At 38.6% G+C, this 27352-nt stretch overlaps 1 protein-coding gene across 6 annotated transcripts in view; it reads left to right on the top strand.

Moving 5' to 3' along the window:
• The window catches only part of LOC130926753 (microtubule-associated protein 2-like), a 120464-nt gene that overhangs the window by 80060 nt on the left and 13052 nt on the right, over positions 1-27352 (top strand). For 3 of the 6 annotated variants that reach the window (XM_057851913.1, XM_057851910.1, XM_057851907.1), the window contains 8 exons: positions 669-4208; positions 4298-4534; positions 7429-7566; positions 10044-10105; positions 11301-11441; positions 11576-11717; positions 11920-11976; positions 15447-15754. In XM_057851913.1, coding sequence (XP_057707896.1) covers positions 669-4208; positions 4298-4534; positions 7429-7566; positions 10044-10105; positions 11301-11441; positions 11576-11717; positions 11920-11976; positions 15447-15754 — 4625 coding nt within the window. The remainder of the gene's footprint in view (positions 1-668; positions 4209-4297; positions 4535-7428; positions 7567-10043; positions 10106-11300; positions 11442-11575; positions 11718-11919; positions 11977-15446; positions 15755-27352) is intronic. The other 3 variants (XM_057851909.1, XM_057851908.1, XM_057851912.1) reach the window with 3 other exon arrangements.

Below are 27352 nucleotides of genomic sequence, written 5' to 3'. Positions count from 1 at the left end.
ACAACGATAGATGTCCAATATATTTTTAAGCTGGGAGGACTGCATCTGAATGCTTCTCTTTCAGTGCCATAGAGGACAGTAGACATCCAATTCCTTTTTGACTGGGAAGGGCGGATGAACGAATGTTCTTTGTCCCTTCCAGATTGGACGTCTTGCTCTGTCAATGGTGGCCACTAACCTAAGAGGAGCACTTCTAAAATCACAGATCGCTGCTAGCCCTCCTATTCGAAACACATTAGATGTCTAGCGCCATCAATGGCAGCCAATGAGTTAATGATATATGGCAGTTATTATTGACCTGCATGTTCATTTGATCAAAACTATGTCAAAATTAAAATATTTTTAGCTCTCATTTTTGACAAAGAATGTCTGAAATTAACATTTTTGCATGGATGTCCATTCCATGAATGATTGTTTGTTTTCCATCAGTCCACCTGACAGTTGCCTCATGCCGGTACTATTACATATCATGCCATATTTCCATCGATCTCTGACTTGGTGGACCTCATTCTTTGGCCGTTCTTCTTCGGCGATGGCCGTATCATTGTGCTGTAAGTTTCTGAGGAGAGCTTTGCCTGTCTTAAGCCTGGCTATATAAATATCACCGCATGCCAAAGCAAAACCTTTCCTATGTGTTCATAACGACCAACTTACAGATCTCCTTTCAGCTGTGAAGATGGACTCGGAGAAACCTGGAAGTGAGAAAAGTGGTTCCATGAGTCCAGACAGCATTGGGTCCGAGAAACGTCCAGAGGAATTTTCGGAGCATCAGACCCAAGGATTCTTTGCCGGAGAACGAATCGTACCAGAGAGCCCCACCGCGGATTTGCCCAGTTTTGCGCATTCGAATGTTCACGTCCAAGCCAAAGAATCTGCAAAGCCAATCACTCTTCAGCCCCTTTATGGTGAGCCACTCACAGTTTCAGAGAAGCAGCCATCTGTGGAGGTAGTAGAGTTCAGCAGCCTCGGCTCCCCTTCTAATTTCTCTTCAATGGGAGTCAGTGTCGAAGGTGGAAACTTGACAGGTGATGCAATGTCAGCATATTTTGAAACATCAGCCACTGATCTGCATGTGTCACCTCAGGGTAAAGGTGAGGGTTATTATGAACTAAGCAGAGTCAGTGAAGAAATGAATACAGCTGATTCCAAGACTCAGAAACCTAGTTCGACAGTACAAGAGTGTAGTGAAAGGCAAAATGTCGACACTCCAAATTTTTCAGTTTCTGAAAGGAGTAATGATTGCAAGCTTTCTCCGGGTAAACTGGCCTTGGAGCAAAGGAGCTACTCACTAAATATTACCATTGGAGCAATGGCTCAAGGTGGCCAAGAGAAAATGAGAAACTTTTCTCCATTGGCCACTGATATCCTGACATACACTAGTGGAAGTCTCGATGAGTCAGCAGATTACCTCCCAATCACAACCCCCTCTGGAGAAAAGCCACCTCCCTTCCCTCCACTAATCCTGGAGACAGCAGCTTCAATCGCTTCTGATTCATCATCTCCTCCAAGGACTGCTGAAGGCATTTCAGACCCCAGCCCTGAACCAGAGTCCCCTAAGTCCCCCGTGTCACCCCAGCCATGCGAGAGCAGCCCGAAGAATGAACCAGTCATGGCTCAGGACTTGCCTGAGATGTTAGATCTTGCGGAGTCCCGCTCGAGGTTGTCCTCTGAAAACACTGACCCAGAGATTGTGAGGAGAAAGTCATTTCAGGGCTTCCCTGATGACATGCTGTCTAGCTTTGCCACAGGTGAGCAAAGCCCTGGACTCAAAAAGAGTGACAGTCAGCTGGAAGAAATGGGCTATTGTGTATTCAGTGAATACTCAGGCCCTATGCCGTCTCCTGCTGACGTGATTAGCCCAACAAACACTTCTACACAAGTCTTCACTCCTGCTGATCTTGAGGAGAAAGTTGCCGCGCAAGCCAGGAAATTAGCAGTTCGAGACGCATCGGTGGAAGACACGAACCAGACTGTAGGCTTGGATATCAGTGAAGAAAAGGAAAAGAGTGAAGCAGAAAGAAAAGATTCATCCGAAGAATGTCAAAAGAATATCAATGACCAGCTGATTACATCTGTGAGCGAACAGTTAAAATCACCCAGCCTGCCAGGGGAGACATTTGTGACACCCACTGTCACTGTGACTTTAGAAGAAGGAGGGAGGTCAGGTAGCGAGACAGATCAACAAGCCAGTGGTGAAGGCTCTGCCTCTGAAAGTGAGATTGCTGACTACGAAAGGCAAATTCGTAAACTGGAGATGGAGGACAGGCCTCTCAGTTTGGAAGAAGAACGAGAGTTGCAGGAGCTTCGGGAGAAGGTAAAGCTAGTACACCAGGAGGCGTACGAAGAGGTGGACGCTGAAGATGTCTACCAGTTAACTGGGGTGGCCAAGGATCGCATTGCCAGGCCTGTCAAAACATCACCCACTTCCTCAGTGGAAAGCAATATTGATGATGATAAACTACTTTCGCCAGTGCTCTCACCATCCAAACTTAAACAAAAAGAACTTTACGGTTCCCCCAAAAGAGCTGTGTCACCAGTGCTAGGAGTAAACAAAGAAGCTAAAGAAGAATTAGATAAAAAAGTGAAAGAACCTAATGAAAAAGAAGCTGAGGAGAAGAAAGAGGTTGAGAAAGAGGAGACCGAGAAGAAAGCTAGAGAGGAGACGGAAAAGAAACTGAATGAAAAGAAAGAAAGAGAGGAGAAGGAAAAGAGGGAAAAGGAAGAAGCAGAGAGGATTCAAAGGGACGAAAAAGAAAAAGAAGAAAGTAGGGCTAAAGAAAAGGAAGAGAAGGAGAGGATTGAGAAAGAAATGAAAGAGAAGGAAAGGGAAATGAGAGAAAAAGAAGAAGCAGAGAGAATAGAGAAGGAAAAGAAAGAAAGAGAGGAAAAGGAAATGAGAGAAAGAGAAGAGGCAGAAAGAATGGAGAAGGAAAAGAAAGAAAGAGAAGAAAAGGAAATGAGACAAAGGGAAGAGGCAGAAAGAATGGAGAAGGAAAAGAAAGAAAGAGAAGAAAAGGAAATGAGACAAAGGGAAGAGGCAGAAAGAATGGAGAAGGAAAAGAAAGAAAAAGAAGAAAAGGAAATGAGAGAAAGAGAAGAGGCAGAAAGAATGGAGAAAGAAAGGAAAGAAAAAGAGAAGGAAATAAGAGAAAGGGAAGAGGCAGCAAAAATAGACAAAGAAAGGAAAGAAAAAGAGGAAAGGGATCTGAAAGAAAAGGAAGAGGCAGAGAGAATGGAGAAAGAAAGGAAAGAAAAGGAGGAACGAGAAATGAGGGAGAGGGAAGAGGCTGAGAGGATGGAGAAAGAAAAGAAAGAAAAAGAGGAGAGGGAAATGAGAGAAATGGCAGAGAAAATAGAGAAAGAAAGGAAAGAAAAAGAGGAGAGGGAAATGAGAGAAATGGCAGAGAAAATAGAGAAAGAAAGGAAAGAAAAAGAGGAAAGTGAAATGAGAGCAAGGGAACAGGCAGAGAAAATTGAGAAAGAAAGAAAAGAAAAACAGGAGAGGGAGATGAGCCAACAGAAAGAAGCAGAAAGGATTGAGCAAGAAAGGAAAGAAAAAGAAGAGCAGGAGATGAGGGAAAGGGAAGAGGCAGAGAAGACTGAAAACGAGAGGAAAGGAAAAGTGACAAGTGAAGCGGAGAGAGTGGTGAAAGAAAAGGACGAGCAAGAAAATTCAGAGGAAGCAAGGAAAGAAGAAAAGGAAAGAGAGGACAAAAAGTTAAAGGAGACGCAAAATGTTGAAGAGGCAAAGCTTAAACTTGTCGAGAAAGAGCAAAAGGAAGAAGAGTTAGCTGCTGGATCAGTTGCGGTAAAGGAGATGGTTGAGACTCGTGCTGCCATCGAATCCGTGGTTATGGTGGAAGACGACTTCATCACTGTGGTCCAAACCATTGATGAAACCGATGAACCAGGACACAGTGTTCGGTTCTCTGCTCCCCCTGAAGCCTTGTGCATACCTGGTGGGGAAGAGCAAGAAGAAGAGGAGGACGAGGAAGAAGAGGGTGATGAAGAAGAGTCTGTGGAGTTAGCCCAGGAGGCAGACATTGAGCCTGGCAGTTTTGAGGAGGTTTGCGACATTCCTGAGACTCCTGCATCTCCTCAGAGAGAAGCTCCAAACATCGAAACAGAAGAGCCAACTGAGAGTTTTGACAGAGATGAAACCACCATGGATGACTCCATCCTGGACAGCTCTTGGGTGGACACACATGGTGAGGCTGTCTGAAATGTTTTCCAATGTCTATGAATAACTTAAAAAAATAATAGTGGTGCTGTTGTTTTTTTTTTTTTTTTTGGGTAGCAGATGATGATAAGAGCATGGCTACAGAGCATATACAACCCTTGCCAAAGGTGCCTAGCCCTGTGAAAACGTCCACTGTGGTCCCAAATAAGCAGACGCAGCAGAAGAGAACAGAGAAGCATGAAAAGCCAGTCAAGCCTAAAACGAAGGGCGGGCGGGTCAAAGGCAGACTCTCCACTCCAGAACGCAAACCGCTGCATAAGGAACCAGTTTACATCCCTCGAGAAAAGAAAAAAGGTTATTTCCTTTTCAGTTGTGTAACTCTAATACGCTCTCTACAGATGTTTTCTGTTGCAGATCATTTGCCGTAATTTCCACACTCTATACCGTAAATACACCTCACCTGACTAAAAGCCGCATTTGTACGTCTTAATATGGGATAGTTACATAGAGGGATGTTACACAGAAACTTTGATTGATCAAATATGTATTTATTAACAAAATTAACATGCTGAGTGGGCCTTCCGCTTGCATGCAGTGGTCTGTAGTGGGTGCCACACACAAGTACCACTCTTGTTCTCTGAGGCATTCTGAAACCATGAAACCCTTTAAAATGAGTCATTACATTAACAAAGAGAAAAAAAAGAAAAACAAAAAACAAACAAAAAAAACACTTTACCTTGACCCCTATGCTTGCAGCGGGTGAAGTCCTCTTTCAAATCCCCATGTTAGGCTATTTAATTAACTCAAGGTTAACAGCTAACAGTAGTATAGCATGGCAAAAAACCCACAGCTAGCCGTAAATTGTTGTGTAATGGTATCAAGCATCCGACGGAGCCTTCGTCGGCAATAAAATCTTCTGAGTGCTGGTTGAAAATGGATAATCGGTGCTAGCATAGCCTCCTCTTGTCGTATCAACCAGTGGATATCAATCCATTCAAAATTCTTCCTTTGTACCAGTACAGACAGTGGTATGAAAAAGTATCTGAACCTTTTGGAATTTCTCACATTTCTGCATAAAATCACCATCAAATTTGATCTGATCTTAGTCAAAATCACACAGATGTAAAAACTGTCTGCTTTAACTAAAACCACCCAAACATTCTTAGGTTTTCATATTTTAATGAGGATAGCATGCAAACAATGACAGAAAGGGGAAATATAAGTAAGTGAACCTTCCGCCTAAGGAGACTTAAAGACTTAAAGAGCAATTGGAACCAATTTTTACCAAACAATTTAAGTCAGGTGTGTTCCCAATCACTGATGAGTGGTTTATTGCTGCCTTGCCCACTATAAAGCACACACCTGATAAGAATCGTCTTGATGAGAAGCATTGTCTGATGTGCATCATTGCTTGGTGAAAAGAGCTGATAGAAGACCTGCGATCAAGGATTGTTGATTTGTATAAAGCTGGGAAAGGATACAAAACCATCTCTAAAAGTCTGGATCAATCGAAAGTCAGAGAAGTTGTCTACAAATGGAGAGAGTTTTGCACTGTTGCTTATCTCCGAAAGGAGTGACAATCCACCAAAAATGATGCTAAGAGTTCAGCGCAGAATACTCAGAAAGGTAAAAAAAGAACCCTAGAGTGTCTGCTAAAGACTTACATAAATTACTGGCACAGTCCAATATCTCTTTGCACACATCAACCATACGTAAAACTATGGCCAAAAATGGTGTTCATGGGAGGACTCAACAGAGGAAGCCACTGCTGTCTGAAAAAAACATCGTTGCTCGTTTAATGTTCGCAAAAAGGCACTTGGACACTCCACAGAATTTTTGGCAAAATATTTTGTGGACTGATGAAACCAAAGTTGAATTGTTTGGGAGTAACACACAATGTCATTTGTGGTGGAAAAATGGAAAAGCTCACCAACATCAACACCTCATCCCCACGGTGAAGCATGGTGGAGGGAGCATCATGAATTGGGGCTGAATTCAGGGCCTGGACAACTTGCAATCATTAATGGAAGAATGAATTCAAAAATTTATCAGGGTGTTTTGCAGGTAAACCCTAGGCCGTCCGTCAGACAGTTGAGGCTAAAAAGAGGATGGATGCTGCAACAAGACAGTGATCCAAAACACAGAGGTAAATTCAGAATGGTTTCAGAAGAACAAAATACACGCTTGAGAGTGGTCAAGTCAAAGTCCAGACTTGAACCCCAGTCCGATGCGGTGGCATGACCTAAAGACAGCGATTCATGCCAGACATCCCAGGAATCTGACTGAACTACAGCAGTTTTGTAGACAAAAATGGGCCTAGATTAGTCCTGATCGATGTGTCACACTGATCTGCATCAACAGGAAGCGTCTGGTTGAAGTTATTGCTGCCAAAGGAAGGGGGGGGGGCACAAAATATTAAATGTGATGCTTCACATACTTATTTTTCCCCCATCTGTCATTGTTTGCATACTATCCTCATTGAAATATGAAAACTTATAAATGTTTGGGTGGCTTTAGTTAAAGCAGACACTGTTTTTTCATCAGTGTGATTTTGACAAAGATCAGATCACATTTGAGGGTGAGTTCATGCAGAAATGTGAGAAATTCCAAAAGGTTCAGAAACTTTTTAATGCCACTGTAACAGTGGACAAAAATCCCCAGTTTTTGATGAAATTTGACAAAGCGGCTGGCAAGCTTTGTCAGCAGTGGTAGCTGCCGAGATATATAACAATCTGTGGTATAAATGCACTTCAAGTGTCAACGTGATGTGGCCGGCCACGGAGCAAAATTAAATTACAATAAAAAGTTGTTTTATTTATTTTATTTTTTTTTTTTTACGAGAAAACTTGAAGCTTGTTTGTTTAAAAAATAAAAACGCTTTGTTACAAAAGTTGCAGGGTTCAAGAGTAGTGGCTTATAGTCCGAAAATTGCAGCACTTGGTAAAGCTTTTGGACTTTAACTCATTGCCTGCCATTGACAACAATAGATAAACCTGGAGGACTAACTGTGATTGCTCATGTTTTTGTGCCATTGGCGGTACTAGCAAGACGTCCGATCTATTTTGACTCGGAGGGGCAAATGAACGAATGTCCTACCGCTGTCAATGGCAGAAAATGGGTTAATAGTAAAGTGAAAAACAGTACAACTGAAAAGGATGATTTGTTGATTGATAAAACATGCAAATGTGTTTGATGGCTTGATTTTTTTCTTTTTGATGTCTCCTGGTTCATGCAACTAATTAATATAGCTGTGATAAAGAAAACCGAGTGCACCAAAAAAATGGAAGCTCAAACTCTTTCCCCATCCAAGAGGATTGGACCGAAACAAGTTGTCCGGCAAACCCGCCCCACCCAACATCATTCCTGTCCTAGAAGGAGACCCACAGGTGATGCATTACTTCTACTGTCATGCATGCAGTCATTTCTTAAGGGCAAGATCCGCAAATACTGTATGTTACATTTGGTGTTGGAATTCTTGTTGGAGTTTTTAAGGCTATATTTTCCTTATATCGGTTTCTGCTTTTTATCCTAGTAATGTTTCTTGCTTTTTGTTATAATAAAATTTTATCGTGTTATCTTTTAATTTGGCTTCATTTGTGTTTTCATATTTTCATTTTTTCCAATGAGAAGCACTTCTTTTGTCCTTAATACTCTTTATTTAACCACAGGATTAACATGTTTGTGATTGTAACATGCATAATATTCTCTGCATGCTTCTATTGCATACCCGAGTGCTGTTTAACCCTTTGTAGGGCAAGTGTTTACACTTAGTAATTTAAAAACTTAGCTTCATAAAAACCTGGTGTCCACATATATGGTGTATGTTTTGTATTGTGCTGGAGCGTATGCCAGGTATGTAATAATTGATTAAGAAAAAACAATAATAACAATTTTTACTAAATAAAGAAAATAATTTCAGTGTTATCTTTTTGTTTATTATTATTATATAAACGTTCATTAGATAAAAGAAATTTAAATATGAGAATATCTACTCTTTTTTTAGGCTTTTTGAATTTTCTGAAAAACATTAAAAAAAAACTAAGTTTAAAAAAGAAATTAAAAATTAGTATATATTATTTAAGTAAATATGTAAACAGTTAAATGATGTATTCATATATGAATATAATGTCAGTAAAACAAAATTTAGATGAATAAAAACAGAAATGCACAGGCATAGACTTCACTATCAGTTGATGGGAAACGAGGTTCGGCCGATCCGTAGGTCCGATCTGTATTTTCAAAAACTTAAAATATTTTCAAAACCAAAGCAGCTAGCGACCTAAAACCAAAACAGGCACCTCCCTTTGGCATATACGAATCTCCATGAAAAGCGACATAAAAAAGTTAAAAGTTCTTCCCTAATGAAATCCAGTTTAATATTTTTTTATTCAAGTATAGCAATACTTAAAATAACTATAAAATTATCAAATTTTACGCTAGATGGACAAAAATCACCAAATGCGGAGATAATCAGCTATATTTTCAGGATCGATTGCAATACTTAACAAATCATGTAAGTTTTTGCCCAAAATAGCAACTTAATTTTTTTTTTTTTTTTTTTGGTGCAATTTTTCAACAGCTAGTAAATCACTCAGTTTTCACATCAGAAACTTAATATTTGAGTAAAGCATGCAAAATCATCTTAATTTTACTCAACAAAAGCAAAACTTATTTAGGTTGAATTCAGATGTTACTATTACCTTAACACGGAGGATCGTCTAGTCGGCTTTCTGGCCTTTGTCTAGATTGAAAGGTTACATAAAATAAAACACGTGAAAGGCGTTTTTTTTTTTTTTTTTGTATGGACGCAGAAATGTCCAAATTACTACTTTTTTGCCCAAAAAACGGGCATTTGGCCGAAAATTACCTGATCATTTGAATGTAAACTTACGCTACTGTGAATGGATACAATATGGCGGCCATTACAAAACCAAGAGCTTTTTAAGTTGCAAATTTTGTCAATAAATGCGCACATATCCAAAATTTCTATAGATATGAACATAGAACAGTCTAGAGTCTTGGCTAAAAGCAAAAAAACGGTCATTTATCATTCATTTTACGTAAATATTTCGAGCTGAAATTACGCTACTGTGTGATCCAATGTGGCAGCAGTCACAAAACAAAGAGCCTTTTAAGTTGAAAGTGCATGCATGGGGCTCGTTATATAATAATTACCTTGAATCTTCGACCAAATCACTCTTAAGACAATCCTGCCTGCTTGTATGGAGTAAAACATTCATCCTGTTTCCACCTAAATCCGGCGTTTGTGTTTGAGTCTTTCACAATGAACGCCAACTCAGCTCTGTCTGGGTTGGCCCCCAACAGGAAGGCGTGGCGCAATGTTTGTGGGAGCTGTCTTGTCAACTGATAGTGAAGTCTATGGCACAGGTTATGGCCCCAATAGTTAAAGTTAACAAATAATAAAATAGCATTAATAACAAATAACGTTTTTTTTTTTTGGTTTTTTTTTTGTAATTCACTTTTTTTTATTTTTAATATATATATTTTGTAAATTAATAAACATTTTCGGTGCGAAGAGATTAATTGTAGTTTTATCTTTTCATTTAAGAGATAAAATAAAATATAATACCTTAAATAAATAAGAATATTTATTGTTTTTCTGTTCTGTCTGTTGTTCTCCAAGTCCAAATGGATTTGATGTCTAGCGCTGTCAGTGGCAGCCAATGAGTGGGCAATAAAGGGTCAAAGCCTACAAAGTAGTTCTTATTTATGACTTTACCGTGGACTATACTGTATCATTCAGCATACTTTGCAAGATTGGCGCAACATTGTGTTGATTCAATAATTTCATCTTTCTTTACATGGATAAGTTTTATCAACATGAAGTCTTTGTCTTTTTCAGAGACAGTTTCTGACAATCGTCAGCCTCTCACAGTTGCAAGACGGTCCTGTGACAGAGCAATGGTGAGTGAATTCCGTTAGGCCTAACAATTTAGTGTTAGATTTGGCAACAGACCATTTAGGAAAAATTCATATTGTATTCAGTTTGGATTTTTAATATACAGTACATTCAAATTTTAACTGTCCTTAATACGCTTTGGCATTTCTATTTATGTTCCAATTCTAGAATCCTCATTGGTCACACACATTGGTACTTCCAATTGAAAGCGTGTGTTTTGCCAAGGAGTTCAACATATTATTTTAGTGCGCAGCTCAGTATTTTGCCAAGAATTGTTAAAAAATGGCAGTTATTTTTACAGCCACCATTTTGGCATCAGGCAGGTTTTTGTTGCCAACCATCCTACGCAGAATGGCAATAAGAATGTTTTGTTCCAATATTTCTAAACAACCTTACTGGGGTATTAAGACATTTGGGGGGGGCATTTTATTTTGGTGGACTTTCATGCCCCTACTTCAGTCTGTGTTCTTTAGTTTGTTGTTACAGATCTTTTTTCAAAAATAACACTGGTATTGATTTTATTATGTTATCTATAGCCTCAAAGGTTGATTATTGGATTTTTTTTTTTTCTCGCTATTTTTTTCTGAAAGATCAAATTCAGAAAACTGATGTGATGATCATATTTTATGATTTTGTAGGGAATACTGCCGACCTTTGTTGCTTTTAAAGTCCTCATCTCTGCATAAATATGACATCACATGTCAGTTCTGATGCGTTTTGCTTCATATTGTAGGTTTAAGTATTTACTCATTATTTTACAAAATGGCTGTGTTGACTGCACAGTTAATGGATTTGTTTGCAGGAGTTATTCATTTAAAGTCACTGAGTAGGTGTTAAATTACCTTGTGACATTTTTTTCTGTGACTGCTTCACTCCTCCAACATCATTATGACAATTATTGTGTCTAAAAAACTGAATGCATGCATATCCTAAATGTCACTGAAGAACAATAATCAGGCATCATTTTGTTCAATTTTGAGTTGTGCGGCCATCTATCTATCTGTCTTTCACCAATATCTGCTGGTAATCTCAAAGCAGCAGATTTGCCAAGGGAACTCATTGTTTATATTTTTGGTTGAAGCTATTTTAAATTTCTTTGACATATTCACCAAAAAAAAAGCTCCATGAACCAGCGTTATCTTCACCCTTGTCATCCTGTGCCTTGTGTTTTGGTGCTGTGCCACTCACCCTCCCCCCCAGGGCCTCATTTGTGTACCATTTCAGTGCCATGCTCAGCATTTTGCCCTAACAAAGCCACACACCTTCATGTCCACAATGGTTACCTCATTAGATGGACCACGTCCGCCCACAACATCAGTATTTACAACCCTCAAAGCCAAGGTAGGTGGACTGTAATGTGGCATTTAACTGCAAGGATTCCAAGAATGAATGAAAGACATAAATAAGCCTACTGTAAACAAACTGTCTAGAGTGTCTGTCGTCAGCTAAAGAGAGCATTTGTTTTTGTATCACAGGATGGTCGATCACAAAGCCCTCATAAGAGATCTTCAATGCCACGGCAAGCCTCCTCTCTTACTCGCCGTGCATACCATGAACATGAAGACAGTTCAACCTCCATTACCAGCTCTGGTTCAACAGCGCCACGTAGACCCACAGGTAGACTGCTGTTCCTCTAATGTTGGTTTTTAGTTACTCCTTCAGTCAATATTTGCATGAATATTAATACTGTATGTGAGGGCTCATGGTAGATTGTGTGAAAAAGCTTTGCTATGTTGTGTAATAGATAATCACCAAGATGTCACACGTTTGCATAAAATGTTCTTGTCCTGAAATTAATTTTTTTTTCATCATTTTTCAGCCTGCCGTGCTGTAATGAGGGCAGAACACAGGACAGGTCGAGCTCCCAGTATGACAGGTAGGGAGACTTTAGTATTTTTGGCATCTTAGTTCATGGAGTTCTTGGTTAGTGATGAGCACCTTCCTATGACAGTGATGCTGAAAAGCAATATCGTCTATCATTAGCCCATAGCATCCACATATGTGGACAAGACCTTTTGGGTTATATAAGGGAAACACTACATGCAAATGTATTTATTTATTTATTTATTACTACTATTATTATTATTTATTTAAATCTCTTTTGCAAGAGAGTCCTGGCCAAGACAGGCGGGGGCCGCACAAACACAGAGTTGCACAAACAAACACAGTTAAAAACAAAGCACTAAAAGCAGTTCATAAAATAATAATAATAAAAAACAGAATCAGCATCTACATCTCTCATAGCATCTACTGCCAAATGTACTTGCTTCCAGGTCTTTCAGAAGAGCCTTAAAGGCAACCTTGAATTTAAAGACTTGTAGGCTCTAATAAGCCACAATTGTTCTATTTTACTAAAATATGTTAATAGAAACACATAAAATATTGCCATTGATTTAAAAATCTCTAATTGTAGTACATGTTTTGACCTACGGAGGGCGCCATGTTTTATGCGCGCAATAGACACTCAGGATGAGGACGTAGTTTGTCACCGTCACTAGAGGAACACTACCGGTGTTCTGCAATTCCTTCTTACGCTGCGAGACGTCAACACATGTGCACAACGGTTAAAAGCGGCGAGTACTTACTATTTGTGTTTTTCTTGAGTTTTTTATTACCTTTCATTGCCTCCAAATACTTTTTGCATGTCTTTCCCTCTCATACTTTTAAGCATAGTGTTTTCTTGTGGTAGCTTTAAAGCAGATTGTTGATCTGTTGACCACATTAGTCACGTAGCGTATTTAAACCACCCTTATTTGATATTACTATGTTTAAGTATTTTCTTAAGGCATCTTTAGTATGTTCTGTATGTATGCATCTAAACAAAACAAGCTGAAAGCGCACTTTGGGTGTCAAATTCGCCTCTTGTAGACGTTTCGCCGGTGTCGCACATTTTGGCAGAACACCGGTTATGTCCTACTCTCGTCACATCTCATCCAGTCTTTCCTGTTCATTTTGCTTTTGCTGCTCGTTTTGTGAAATATCGATAGTGCTGTCATGCTCATTAATGTTCTTCTCGGGTTCAAATTGAAAGGGCTGAGCAGATGACATGCTTATGTCGTTAGTGTCATACTCTGGAAGCCCGGCAGCGTAACCCAGTGACGTCACCGCCCTGCGACAACAACAACAGTGGCAACCTACTAGTTAAACTAATTTTACAAATTGTATAAAAACGGAAACATCAAGAGGGGTTTTAATCTGAAATTATTTTAACTCATAATAACGTTAATCTTTTAAGTACTACAAGTCTTTCTATCCTTGCTTCCCTTTAAAAGCATCAAGTTACACTATATCCTGTAATTTTAGGGTTTTTTTGTAGCTCATTGCGTGCAGAAGGGGCAGCATAGCTAAAAGCCCTGCGGACCCTCATTACAGGCAATAAAAACTAGTCCTGAGACCGAAGGTTCTGACTTCCAGTGCTTTTTCGTGTGAGATAATTCCCTAAGTAAGATGGAAGCAGGCCAAGAATGGTCTTATAAACAAAGATAGCAGTGAAAGGAGTTTACAGGTGGACAGAGCAGACCATCCAATGAGCAGTGCAGACAGTATCCAATGCATGAAGACAATGAGCAGATGAACGTAAATAAAGGACATCGCCGTAGTCAAGTACAGAGATAAAAGTTGATTCACCACGCCTCTTTTTGGAATCGAAGGAAAAACAGGCCTTGTTTCTGAAATAAAAACCCACTTTCAGCTTCAATTTTTTGACCAAATGCTAAATATGAGATTTAAAAGACAGCGAATAATCAATTATAAATCCAAGATACCTAAACTGTGACACTGTTTCAGTTTCCATATCCTGAACAGTAGTAATTGATGGGCCTGTATTTCGCCCTTGTAAAAGTCATGAATTTGGTTTTCATCAGCATTTATAAGAAGCTTCAGGGTAAAAAGGGTACACTGTACATTGTTAAAGTCAAGCTGTAACTGGCAGAGTGCCTGATTTAGAGTAGATGCAGAACAGTACATTACAGTCTCATTTACATAAAAATGAAAATTTGCCTCAACAGCATTTTGATGAACACAATCATTGTAGATAATAAAAAGTAAAGGCCCAAGGACGGAGCCCTGAGGCACACCAGTTTTAGTATTGAAAGGCTGGAGGTAACACTTTTGACCTGCACATACTGTGATCAGCCTGATAAATACTGCTCAAACAACAAAACAGTCTGTTTTGAGATGCCAATGTTCACACGTCTTTGAATAATTGTAGGACTGCAGCTACGAAATATTTTAGTAATTGAGTACTCTACTGAAAATTCCGTCGATTCATCGAGTAATTGGATAGAACATATTTTTTTAGGTAAATAAATATACATGGGAAAACAAGACATTTCACCTAGTATTGAACCATTTTTAGACAATTAATGTCTTAATTTTAGATGTACATTGTTGAAAACATCCAACAATTGAATCTCAGATGTGACTAAAAGGAAAAAACAAATTCACTGCATTCACTCAAAAAACTTACTAGGTATTACAAAAAATAAAAAAATAAATGAATAGCACACATCACTTAAAAGTTTTTCCTACGTGTTTCCATTAAATTTCCATTTATGTCAAGCTATTTTTAAGATCTAAGTTTTTAAGTTTTATCCATCAATGACAACTGAGCTAAAATTGACAGTAAGCTTTATTAAGTTTTTATTTAACACCCTCATCGCTCTGCAGTGTTGTGTTCTTTTACAGATTAAATAAAGCCTGTATGTAAAACATGTTAGCCACGCATCAACAGTAGTCATAATTAACAGAAAACTAGCCCTCTGCAGGGCTAACGTTACGTTAGCAAGGTACAGTAATGTTAATCTTATTTATTAGCGCTACGTTCAGCTTGAAATGCTCCCAAACTTTTGACATTTTCAGCTTTTTTTTGGTGCCTTTCTTTTCGCTTCGTTGATGTCTTCGTTGTTATATCTATATTAATGACAAATAAATCCGCCGCCTCTGTCTTCTTCCTGTACGCATGTGACGTCAGCGCGTTGTGCCGCATTAGAAGTAGTCCGGGCAAAACGTCATGCTTAGAGCAGGGAAATTAAACAATTCCTTGAGGCAGAGAAAATTCCTCGATCAATTTTTAAAATCCAGTTACCGGTTACTCGAATTATTTGAGTAACCGTTTCAGCTGTAAAGAATACAATGATCAACTGTGTCAAAAGCCTTCGACAGATCAATAAACGGGGCTGCACAGTGTTGTTGTTTTTTTTTATTTTTTATGTAAGGATTCAATTATATTTTATGATGAATGATCGCAGCTACCCTCCCAATGCAAATGGATTGGACGTCTAGCGACGTAAATGCCAGCCAATGAGTTAAAAGAGGAGGTCCTAACTACAGCATTCTTTTCAACAGTTTCAGAGCCACTACGCTCCCGCTCAGCCCGCAGTGGTCACTCCACGCCACGTACCCCTGGCTCAAGCGCCATGACCCCCGGGACCCCTCCCAGCTGCTCATCATCCTCAAGGACCCCGGGAACCCCTCGCTCCCTCAGCTTGATGTCCCATGAGAGGAGGGTGGCTGTGACCCGCACGCCGCCCAAATCCCCCGCCACCACTCCTAAGCAGCTTCGAGTTATCAACCAACCTCTACCTGACTTCAAGAAGGTCCGGTCCAAGGTCGGCTCCATAGACAACATCAAGTACCAGCCAAAAGGGGGACAGGTAACGTTCAAATCTTGTATGTAGTCCACTCTCGTCCATCATCTAACTAGTACCGAACTTCTTTCTTTAGGACTGTATTTTCATAATGTAGATTTTAGATGTTTTTTTCATTTTGTTTTACTCTTCTTCAAAGCATTTGCCTTCCATCTCACATTTCTGCACCTTTAATTTTGGTTGTATCATAAACATCTAAAAAAAAGTAACTGGTAAGATAATGATGATGTAACATTTCAACCTACTTTAACCCTTTAAAAGGCACTTGTTCATCTCATTGACTGCCATTCATAGACGTCCCATCCATTGTGACTAGGGGAGGCTGGCAGTGCTGCTAAACCTTCCAGCCTTCAATGGAACTGAATGATGAGCATTCACAGCTATTCCTCCCAGTGTAAAATGAACTGGATGCTTATCTTTGTAGATGGCAGCCAATAATTCAATAGTACATTTTTTTTTTTTAAAGTCAACCTAAGGCTGGGTTCATATGGAGGTAGATTTGTGTCTTTATTATTCAATCAAAAAAAAAGTTGCTTCAATCAAATAAAAAAATGCTTCAATCAAAATATATATTTTCAATCGAAGAAAACGTCTCTTCAATCAAAAAAATGTGTTTGAATGCAAAAATAAATTTAAAACTCAAAAAAATATATTTGAAAACTATTTTTCTTTGATTGAAAAATTTTTTTTTTTTTTTATTTAAGTCAAGTTTTTTTTGATTGAAACACCATTTTTGATTGATGTTACACCCCCGTACCAGTGCCCTATAATCGGCTTGGACTCCAGGAGACTCCGATGGCTGGATGGAGACCTGGTGGCCAATGGCCATTATTCTTGCTTCATACTTTTATGCCATTGGCCCAATCAACTGCCACTCAAACACACCGGAACTAGCGTTGAAGTTGAATCTTTGTGTCAAAATGATTCAATCGAAAAAAAGTGCCTTCAAAACTTTTCCCACTTCAAAAAAAAAAAAGTGTGTTCAAAACTTTTTCCACTTTGAAAAAAAAAGAGTTTAAAACTTTTTGCTTTTCAAAAAAGTGACACTTCAATAAAAAAATATATATATTTCAAATTTAAAAAAATATTTTCAAAAAAAATATATTTTTGCAAATGATTTTTTTCTTTGATTAAAAATAATTTTTTGATTAAAGCAACTTTTATTGCGATTGAATGATTTTGACACAAATGTCCTACCCCTTATATGGTTCAAACACAAAAAGGATTGCTTCAATCAAAGAAAACAGTTTGAATGAAAAATAAAGTGTTCAAATGCGAATTTCTGAGTCTCAAATATTTTTTCACATTCAAACCTTTTTTTCTACAATTGAATATTTTTAAAATTTTTGATTGAAGTGATTTTTCTTTTGAAAATATATATTTTTTGTTTGAAGCAACTTAATTTTTGATTGAATAATAAAGACACAAATGTCCTAGCCAAAATGTGGTCCCAACGCAAGATTACATGACTTCAATCAAAAATGGTGTTTCAATCAAAAAAAACTTGACTTAAATCAAAAAAAAAAAAAAATTCAATCAAAGAAAAATAGTTTTCAAATATATTTTTTTGAGTTTCAAATTTATTTTTGCATTCAAACACATTTTTTTGATTGAAGAGACGTTTTCTTCGATTGAAAATATATATTTTGATTGAAGCATTTTTTTATTTGATTGAAGCAACTTTTTTTTTGATTGAATAATAAAGACACAAATCTACCTCCATAGGTTCACACCACAGGTCTTCATGCACAAATCCGATTTTTTCGTGTTTTTCTTACTCAAGTGAGGCATTAACTTGACGGTCTGAACGGAAATAGTCGCATAAAAGTGAACCATTTCAAATACGATCTAGGTCACTTTCGTATGTGGTTGAAATCCGATCTGGGCCACATTTTTCCAGAATGTGGTTGTGGTCTGAACTGTCAAGTCCCCCAAATCAGAATTCATGCAGCAATTATGTCAGCAAAGAGTGAGCGAGACATGGCGCTACGGTAGTGATGGAGCGTTAGCACTAGCGCCTAGCTTGAACGTGGTTTTTAGGGAAGAGGCGGGCTTGACAACAGTCGAACTGAATATAAGAATGAATATAAGACTAAACGGGGTATTATTAATGTGTTATTTGTGTCCTCTTTTTGGAAATCAATATATGATCACCCTTGAATGACGTTGAGCCAACATGTGTCATTTTGTTAATGTGTCATTTATTTTGATGCTCCTGCGCATACGGGTCAGTTTACTCAGCACATCTCGGACAGCGAATCAGTGCGCCTGCTTGATACATGAACAGGCTCAATGACCAAAGGCAGTCTGAACGGGCACGGCAAAAAAAAAAAAAACAGATATTACAAAAAATCTGAATTGTGCATCAAGACCTGCAGTATGAACCTAGCCTTAGAGTGCTATTGGGGGCCATAACTAGAGTTTATTGCTTTGTTTTATTCATCATATGAATTTTGTTTTGAGTAACATTTTACTAACTTATAGTGTTATTTATTCATTAAAAAAAAAAAAATATATATATATATATATTTTTTTTTTTTTAATTTTTTTTTTTTTTTAAACTAATGATTAGTTATAAATATAGTGTTATTTATTTATAAAAAAAATGTTATTTAAGTATTATTTCAAAAAATGATTACTTATAAATAAATATATATATATGTTAGTGATGCACGATAATGAATTTTTCAACCGATACCGATAACCGATAATTTCCTCCTCATTCCAACCGATAACCGATAATGTCAAGCCGATAATTCTATTAAAAGATTTATGTAAAATTTTAAAGTATACACAAAAGAAAATATTACTGTGCAAAAATATAATTTATTGCTCTTTTTTTTCAACATAAAGTATGAACAAGTCGTCAATTCAAACATCTAAATAATGACAGATTGTCTGACATTGTGTAATGGTAAACCTTTGGCAACAACTACTTACAGAGTAAATACCTAAGTTGCACAAAAATGCGTTTAAAAGTAAGCCATTCCTAACATATATAACATTAATCCGCTGCAAAACACACCTCCTTAAAACTAGTCAGTTTTATGTGTAAATCTATTGGCAATAAGTGAAATTATCTGCCATCGCTTCAAGTGTATTTCTCTCAGATTTCTTGGAAGAAAAATAGCTAGCTGAAAATAATCTTAACAGCCTTGTTTTAAGCAATACATTATTATACTTAATCCTAAAAAAAAAAAAAAACTTGGAAGAAGGAAAGATTTTGAATAATATTTGTGGCTACATAATATTGATTTAAGAATTTGATTATCTACTGTGACTGTAAATGAGCAGAGAAATAAGTTAAATAATTTGAAAAGTGATTGCTAATGTTATATGCTTTGTTGCACACTGTGAAAATGATTACCTCAAAAGAGCGAGATGTCATGTACCCATTCTGCAGCGCTTTGTTTACATTTGCGGCTTTCATGACATTTGTGTTACAGCAGCTAAACTGCTACACGGCAGTACTATTTGGACGGAGTTGGAGCTCGCATCCGCGTGCGTGTTGTTTTGTGCCTGAGTTTTATTAAGCCGAAAATAAAGGCAGCGTTACAAAGTCATCTGACCGCTCGTCATTTCACATTCTGAATGCATTATTTACTGGCTGACTTCGTTTTCTCCATGTTTAAATTATCTTATAACCACTGTGCCGTCATGATAAGCTTGCTTACCGGACATCACTTTTTCATGAAGAATGGTGGTCGTATAAACTGCATTACTTTTTTATCCAGGGCTCTCGGGTCATTTCGGTAAAAAAAAATAGTGTCTCGTCTCGGCGGCAGCTACGTTCGTACTGGATAATCCGCCCGCCCCGGCCGGTTCGCCGCGGCGTATTCGGGTCCTGGCCCTGCTCGCACGCCGTGGGGGAACGCTCGAGAAACCGGGGTGTTCGCCAGAGGTCCCGAGGCCGGGGAACCGGGCTCGGCCCGCCCCGGGCCTGCCGGACTGGCCAGAGCGGCGGGCTCCATCGGAAGACGGCTACTTGCCGACTATCGGTCTCCAGTAGTGCCCGTGTTTAGCCTTAGATGCGAATTTACCACCCGCCTTGGGCTGAATTCCCAAACAGCCCGACTCTGTATCGTCACAAGCCCTGTAGTTTAACTTAGTGTTTACAATAGCTTTAGCATTCCTGCTAGTAGCAGCCTCGTATTTTTCCAAAATTCTTTGTGATGCAGTTTTAAATGGCTGCTGGGTTAGTGGTTTTGAATGAGGACGCGTTGTTTTTGCCTCGTGGAACTTCTACGGTACATGTTTTGCAGATGGCGAGAGCGTCGTTTTTTTAGTAACAGCCGCCATAATATTCAACTATTTTTTGTCGTGTAACTCCGCCTCCTCAACCCCTCCTCCCTCAGGGGCTTCAGAGAGGGGAAGGGTTGAGGAGGCGTCGTGCTGAATTCTTCGGTTGCGCACATTTGGAGGCTAAATCAAGTATATAATTAACGGATTGCATTATCGGTTGAATTTTTTTATTATCTGGATTATCTGTGTGACGTCATAATTGCCATTATCGGCCGATAATTATCGGTGACCGATATTATCGTGTATCTTTAATATATATTAAATATCACAATATGTTTAATATATATTAAAGATACACAATATCACAATATCTTTAATATATATTAAAGATACACGATAATATCGGTTGCCGATAATTATCGGCCGATAATGGCAATTATGACGTCACACAGATAATCGAGATAATAAAAAAATTCTACCGATAATGCAATCCGTTAATTATATACTTGATTTAGCCTCCAAATGTGCGCAACCGAAGAATTCAGCACGACGCCTCCTCAACCCTTCCCCTCTCTGAAGCCCCTGAGGGAGGAGGGGTTGAGGAGGCGGAGTTACAAGACAAGAAGTAGTTGAATATTATGGCGGCTGTTACTAAAAAAACGACGCTCTCGCCATCTGCAAAACATGTACCGTAGAAGTTCCACGAGGCCAAAAGAAAGCGTCCTCATTCAAAACCACTAACCAAGCATCCATTTAAAACTGCATCACAAAGATTTTTGGAACGAATACGAGGCTGCTGCTAGCGGGAATGCTAAAGCTATTGTAAACACTAAGTTAAAGTACAGAGCCTGTGACGATACAGAGTCGGGTTATTTGGGAAAGCAGCCCGAGGCGGGTGGTAAACTCGCATCTAAGGCTAAACACCGGCACGACTGGAGACCGATAGTCGGCAAGTAGCTGTCTTCCGACGGAGCCCGCCGCTCTGGCCTGTCTGGCAGGCCGCCGCCTCGCCGTTGGCGGGGCGGGCAGACCCCGGTTCCCCGGCTTCAGGACCTCCGGCGAACACCCCGGTTTCTCGAGCGTTCCCTCACGGCGTGCGAGCAGAGCCAGGCCCCGAATACGCCGCGGCGAACCGGCCGGTGCGGGCGGATTATCTGGACGAACGTAGCCGCTGCCGAGACGAGACACTATTTTTTTTTTACCGAAATGACCCGAGAGCCCTGGATAAAAAAATAATGCAGTTTATACGACCACCATTCTTCATGAAAAACATGCCAATCACATTTTCACCACGTACATTTGGAAAAGTGATGTCCAGTAAGCAAGCTTATCATGACGGCAAAGTGGTTAGATGACAATTTAAACATGGAGAAAACAAAGTCAGCCAGTCAATAATGCATTCAGTATGTAAAATGACGAGCGGTCAGATGACTTTGTCACGCTGCCTTTATTTTCGGCTTAACAAAACTCAGGCACAAAACAACACGCACGGAGATGCGAGCTCCAACTCCATCCAAATAGTACTGCCGTGTATCAGTTTAGCTGCTGTAAAGCAAATGTCGTGAGTGCCGTAAATGTAAACAAAGCGCTGCAGAATGGGTACATGACATCTCGCTCTTTTGAGTTAATCATTTTCACAGTGTGCAACAAAGCATATAACATTAGCAATCACTTTTCAAATTAATTTAACATATTTGTCTGCTGAATTACAGTCACAGTAGATAATCAAAACTTATTGGCACTTATTAACACTTATCAATTTAAATATGCACATTCCTGTTGTAATGAAATAACAATAATATTCTGTAGCCACAAATATTATTCAAAATCTTTTCTTCTTCCAAGTTTTTTTTTTTTAGGATTAAGTATAATAATGTATTGCATAAAATAAGGCTGTTAAGATTATTTTCAGCTAGCTATTTTTCTTCCAAGAAATCTGAGAGAAATACACTTGAAGCGCTGGCAGATAATTTCACTTATTTCCAATAGATTTACACTTAAAACTGACTAGTTTTAAGGAGGTGTGTTTTGCAGTGTATTAATGTTATATATGTTAGGAATGGCTTACTTTGAAAGGCATTTTTGTGCAGCTTAGGTATTTACTCTGTAAGTAATTGTTGCCAAAAGTTTACCATTACACAATGTCAGACAATCTGTCATTATTTAGATGTTGGAATTGACGACTTGTTCATATTTTATGTTATAAAAAAAGCAATAAATTATATTTTTGCACTGTAATATTTTCTTTTGTGTATACTTTAAAATTTTACATAAATCTTTTAATAGAATTATCGGCTTGACATTATCGGTTATTGGTTGGAATGAGGAGGAAAATATCGGTTATCGGTTGAAAAATGTATTATCGTGCATCACTATTATATATACATATATATACACATACATATACAGTGGTATGTAAAAGTATCTGGACCTTCTGGAATTTCTCACATTTATGCATAAAATCACCATCAAATGTGATCAGATCTTTGTCAAAAAAACACAGATGAATAAGACAGTGTCTGCTTCTAGGTTTTCATATTTTATTGAGGTTAGTATGCAAACAATTACAGAAGGAGGAAAAATAAATCAGTGAACCATCACATTTAATATTTTGTGGCCCCCCCTTTGGCAGCAAAATCTTCAACCAGACGCTTCCTGTAGCTGCAGATCTGTTTGGCATATCGATCGGGACTAATCTTGGCCCATTCGTCTCGACAAAACTGCTGTAGTTCAGTCAGATTCCTGGGATGTCTGGCATGAATCGCTGTCTTTTGAATCACGGTCATGCCACAGCATCTCAATGGGGTTCAAGTCTGGACTTTGACTTGGCCTCTCCAAAACGTGTATTTTGTTCTTCTGAAACCATTCTGAAGTTGATTTACCTCAGTGTTTTGGATCATTGTCTTGTTGCAGTACCCATCCTTTTTTTAGCTTCTACTGTCTGACAGACGGCCTAAGGTTCTCCTGCAAAACATCCTGATAAACTTTTGAATTCATTCTTCCATTAATGATTGCAAGTTGTTCAGGCCCCGAGGTAGCAAAACAGCCTCTAATCATGATGCTCCCTCCACCATGCTACACGGTCTGGATGAAGTGTTGATGTTGGTGAGCTGTTCCATTTTTCCTTCACACATGACGTTGTGCGTTACTCCCAAACAATTCAACTTTGGTTTCATCAGTCCACAAAATATTTTGCCAAAACTTCTGTGGATTGTCCAAGTGCCTTTTAGCGAACATTAAATGAGTAACAATGTTTTTTTTTTTTAGACAGCAGGGGCTTCCTCCGTGGAGTCCTCCCATGAACACCATTCTTGGCGATAGTTTTACATATAGTTGATGTTTGCACATAGATATTGGACTGTGCCAGTGATTTCTGTAAGTCTTTAGCAGACACTCTCGGGTTCTTTTTTACCTCTCTGAGTATTCTACGCTGAACTCTTGGCATCATCTTGGGTGGACGGGCACTCCTTGGGAGAGAAGCAACAGTGCCAAACTCTCTCCATTTGTAGACAACTTCTCTGACTGTCGGTTGATGGACATCCAGACTAGAGATGGTTTTGTATCCTTTCCCCGCTTCATACAAATCAACAATCCTTGATCACAGGTCTTTAGACAGCTCTTCTGACTGAGCCATGATGCACATCAGACAATGCTTCTAATCAAGACAATTTTTTACCAGGTGTGTGTTTTATTGTGGGCAGGGCAGCTTTAAAACACTCATCAGTGATTGGGCACACACCGGATTTAAATTGTTTGGTAAAAATTGGATTTAATTGCTCTTTAAGTCTTCTTAGGCTGAGGGTTCACTTACTTATTTTTTCCCCCTTCCCTTCTGTCATTGTTTGCATGCTATCTTCATTAAAATATGAAAACTTATAAATGTTTGGGTGTTTTTAGTTAAAGCAGACAATGTTTTTTCATCTGTGTGATTTTGACAAGGATCAGATCACATTTGATGGTGATTTTATGCAGAAATGTGAGGAATTCGAAAAGGTTCAGATACTTTTTCATACCGTTGTAACCAGCAGAGCACTCAGAGCAGACCTCTGACTCATTTTCAATCCTGTCTGACATTTGACCTCATTACCTCAAAGTTAAATCATCCCCGATCCACATCACAAACATATCCTGCAAGTTTGATACTATCCCTTTTTCATTCTTCAGTTATTTTAAACACAAATATACAGACAAACAAACACAGAATACAGAATTAAATAAGTCACCTCCGCTTTCCCTAAGTTTCACCTACTTGCAGATGTAATTATAAGGGAGACCTAGCATCAACACATCTAGTCATCACATTTATGTCATGTAAACCACACTTGTAGAGCAAATGTAAATCTTAGTGCCAACATGGCGCAAAACGTGATGTCTGTGTACGCAAAGACCACCTCAATCCCCCAAAAATGTATTTATTATTTAGTTCACGTAAACTGGACCAAACTTTGACTATTAAGAAAGGATAATTCAGTTTGAAGAATTTCATTTCTGCCCATAATGATGAGTTGTCCACTCACAAGAGCTTTTTACAGGTATATCATAATATGTAGAATTTTTTACACTTGCATTTTACATTTTTTAACTTACACTAAAGGTAATCATGTTTATGCAGTCCTCAACATTATTTTGGTTCCAAAAACTTGTCTCCTGAATCAAACAGAGGCGTGAACTTTAGCATTTGCACATGTTTGACAATTATACTATAGCAATGGGTGTCTGAAGGACGAAGTCAGTTCTGCATCAAAAAGGGTTCAATGAACACTTTACTCAAAGTCATCAGCTTAGACAACATTTCTCAGGATGACCTGATTGAGAGCACTGGCTTGTCTTGTTGACTTTCCATGTGCTGCTTTGTGCAGCCAGCCTCAAATTGCTACAGTTCATCCTTCAGATGCTGCCATGTCAAATGCGTTTTAAAAACTTTTTAGAATGACCCTGGGAGACTTTCACCTGTTTTTTCCCTTACCATTTGAAATTAACTCATTGGTTGCTATTTACAGTGATAGACGTCCAATTTTTACTGGGAGAGGTTGGCATTAAAATGGATTGGATGTCTATCACTGTCAATTGCAGCCAATAAGATCTAAATAGAGTGATCTTTCTGATTTTGCCATCTTAAAAAAATAGATGGATCCTTTTTTTATACAAATTTCTTAACATATTTAAACAGTAGGTGGCAGTAGTTTGCAAGAAGTGAGTAGTTTCTGAAAACGGTTTAAAGTTCATTGCCATTGATGATGATAGACATCCAATCATCTGACTGTTCTCATCCTTCTGCTGTGATTTCAAACGAGTTAGTAGACATCCAGTCCATTTGAACTGAGGTACTGGCAGCAAATAAACATTTGTTCATTTGTTGCCAGCCCTCCCACTTCATATGGATTGGACTTCTGTGGCTGTCAGTGGATACCGCTGAATTATGGGCCACTGTAAAAAAACTTTGGCATTGATGTACTTCACTGCTGATGTTAAATTTATTATTCGAGTGTGCAAATTGCAAATTTGTAGGACATCTGAATCTGATAATGAAGAAAACAATGTTTGAGCACAAAATATGACACAGCTTATGGGTGTAGCCATTTTGTGAAGTCAGTTATACCCATGCACATACACAGTACTAGACTCGAGCAAAAGTGCAAGTGATGATGGTTGTTAATGACATAACGGGAAAGGGATAATCACATTTGATTAGCTAAAATAGTGCCGTCATCAATGTTCCCTTTAAGCTGCGCGCGTGCGCAATTGCGCACTGCTTGCACACACTCAGCGCACAAGAAAATCTATGAAGCGCAAAAAATTAAAATTCAACAGAAAGTAAGGGTGTAACGGTACATGTATTCGTATTGAACCGTTTCGGTACTTGGTGCTCGGTTCGGAACGGAGGCATACCGAACGAGTTTCTGATGTAATGTAACCCTTACTTTTCAAGGCTGTGAGTCGATCGGGTTACAGTTTCTTTGTGTAGATTATATTTACTCCGTCTTCTCTACTATAATGAGGACTAACACGGTAGGACAGTAAGAAACGTCAGTGGCGCGACAACGTGGCCGCCGCGAGAACACAATGAAACGCGGCCGTTAAAGTCAGTCAGCCAATGCACACCAGTTGCCGTGCGGCCGCGTGTTAGACGTGTCCCAGAAGCGGCTCAACGCGATGCAGGCGAAAAGAACGGCAGAGTTTCTTATTTGATGCGAGACACGGCCCTGCTGCATCAATACTACTAGCTAGCAGACCGGGGAGACTGGAAGTCACTCGTGTAAAAATACGGTAGATCCGGTCGATTTTCAAACTAATATGCAATCGTAACCCACTTTTTGAGTCCATCAGATCTCTTGAGTGGTAGATCGGGGCACAGTTGACTTGTCTTTGTTGTTTTACAGTTGTCTTCTCTGCTATAATAATAACCAACACGGCCCCGTGTTCAATACAAAACCCTCCTACCACAACAAAAAAAGTAGGAAATAATATTCACATAGGAACTAAAGTTATACAACATAAAATATACAATATAAATGAATACTACATCACATACTGTATGTAAAAACGCTCCCATTGGTGCTTTCGATACGGCAATGCAACGCTTCCATTGGTGGAGAAAAGTGAGTTTGACTCCTCTGTTGATTTACTAAAGCAACATTCTGCTGCCAATCTTTGCAAGCGCGACAGTATTAATTAATATCTAATTTTTGAACTAATCTTGTTCATTAGACCAACAAAATTGTTTTCTGTACCTTTTTGCAACGTAACTCAATAAGTGACAGGTGTCGAAAAAAATGCTTTAAAATAATGTTTTGAACAATATCTATTCTTGAATTAAGAACGTTTCCGACCTTTCAAAGCTTTTTAAAGATTAAATATACTAATTTATTGCTTAAAATATCTTTTAAGCTCGCTAGCTATTTTTCTTATTTCAAGAAATCTGAGGAAAAATTAACTTGAAGAACTGGCAGATAATTTCACTTATTTCCTGTAGATTTACACTGAAAACGAGGGAAATGAACTAGTTTTAAGGAGGTGTGTTTTTGCAGTGTAGCTGCTCAGACACAGAGAATAGGAATCTTGAGTGTCCTTATTGTCTGAACAGTTTTAATGAGGGAGTCACATAGTGTGATACATTGTGGTTGTTCATTATGTTTTATTTATTAACTCATGCATGCCACAATTGGACCTTACCTAGGCCAAAGCAGGACTCTCCCATGGTTAAAGCAGGACTCTCACATAGAACAGTACACACATAGACTTCATAATGTACAATTATGAAGTCTATGGTACACATCCCATGAACAACTAGATCTTGGTCTTTTTCATTTTAAGTGGGCCGAATCAATTATACTGTACTAAAAGTAAACTATTGAACATTGT

Source organism: Corythoichthys intestinalis, chromosome 12, assembly GCF_030265065.1.
Source record: "Corythoichthys intestinalis isolate RoL2023-P3 chromosome 12, ASM3026506v1, whole genome shotgun sequence".
Taxonomy (NCBI): Eukaryota; Metazoa; Chordata; class Actinopteri; order Syngnathiformes; family Syngnathidae; genus Corythoichthys; species Corythoichthys intestinalis.
The sequence above is the reverse complement of the archived record's forward strand: the minus strand, read 5'-3'. Positions and strand labels throughout refer to the sequence as shown.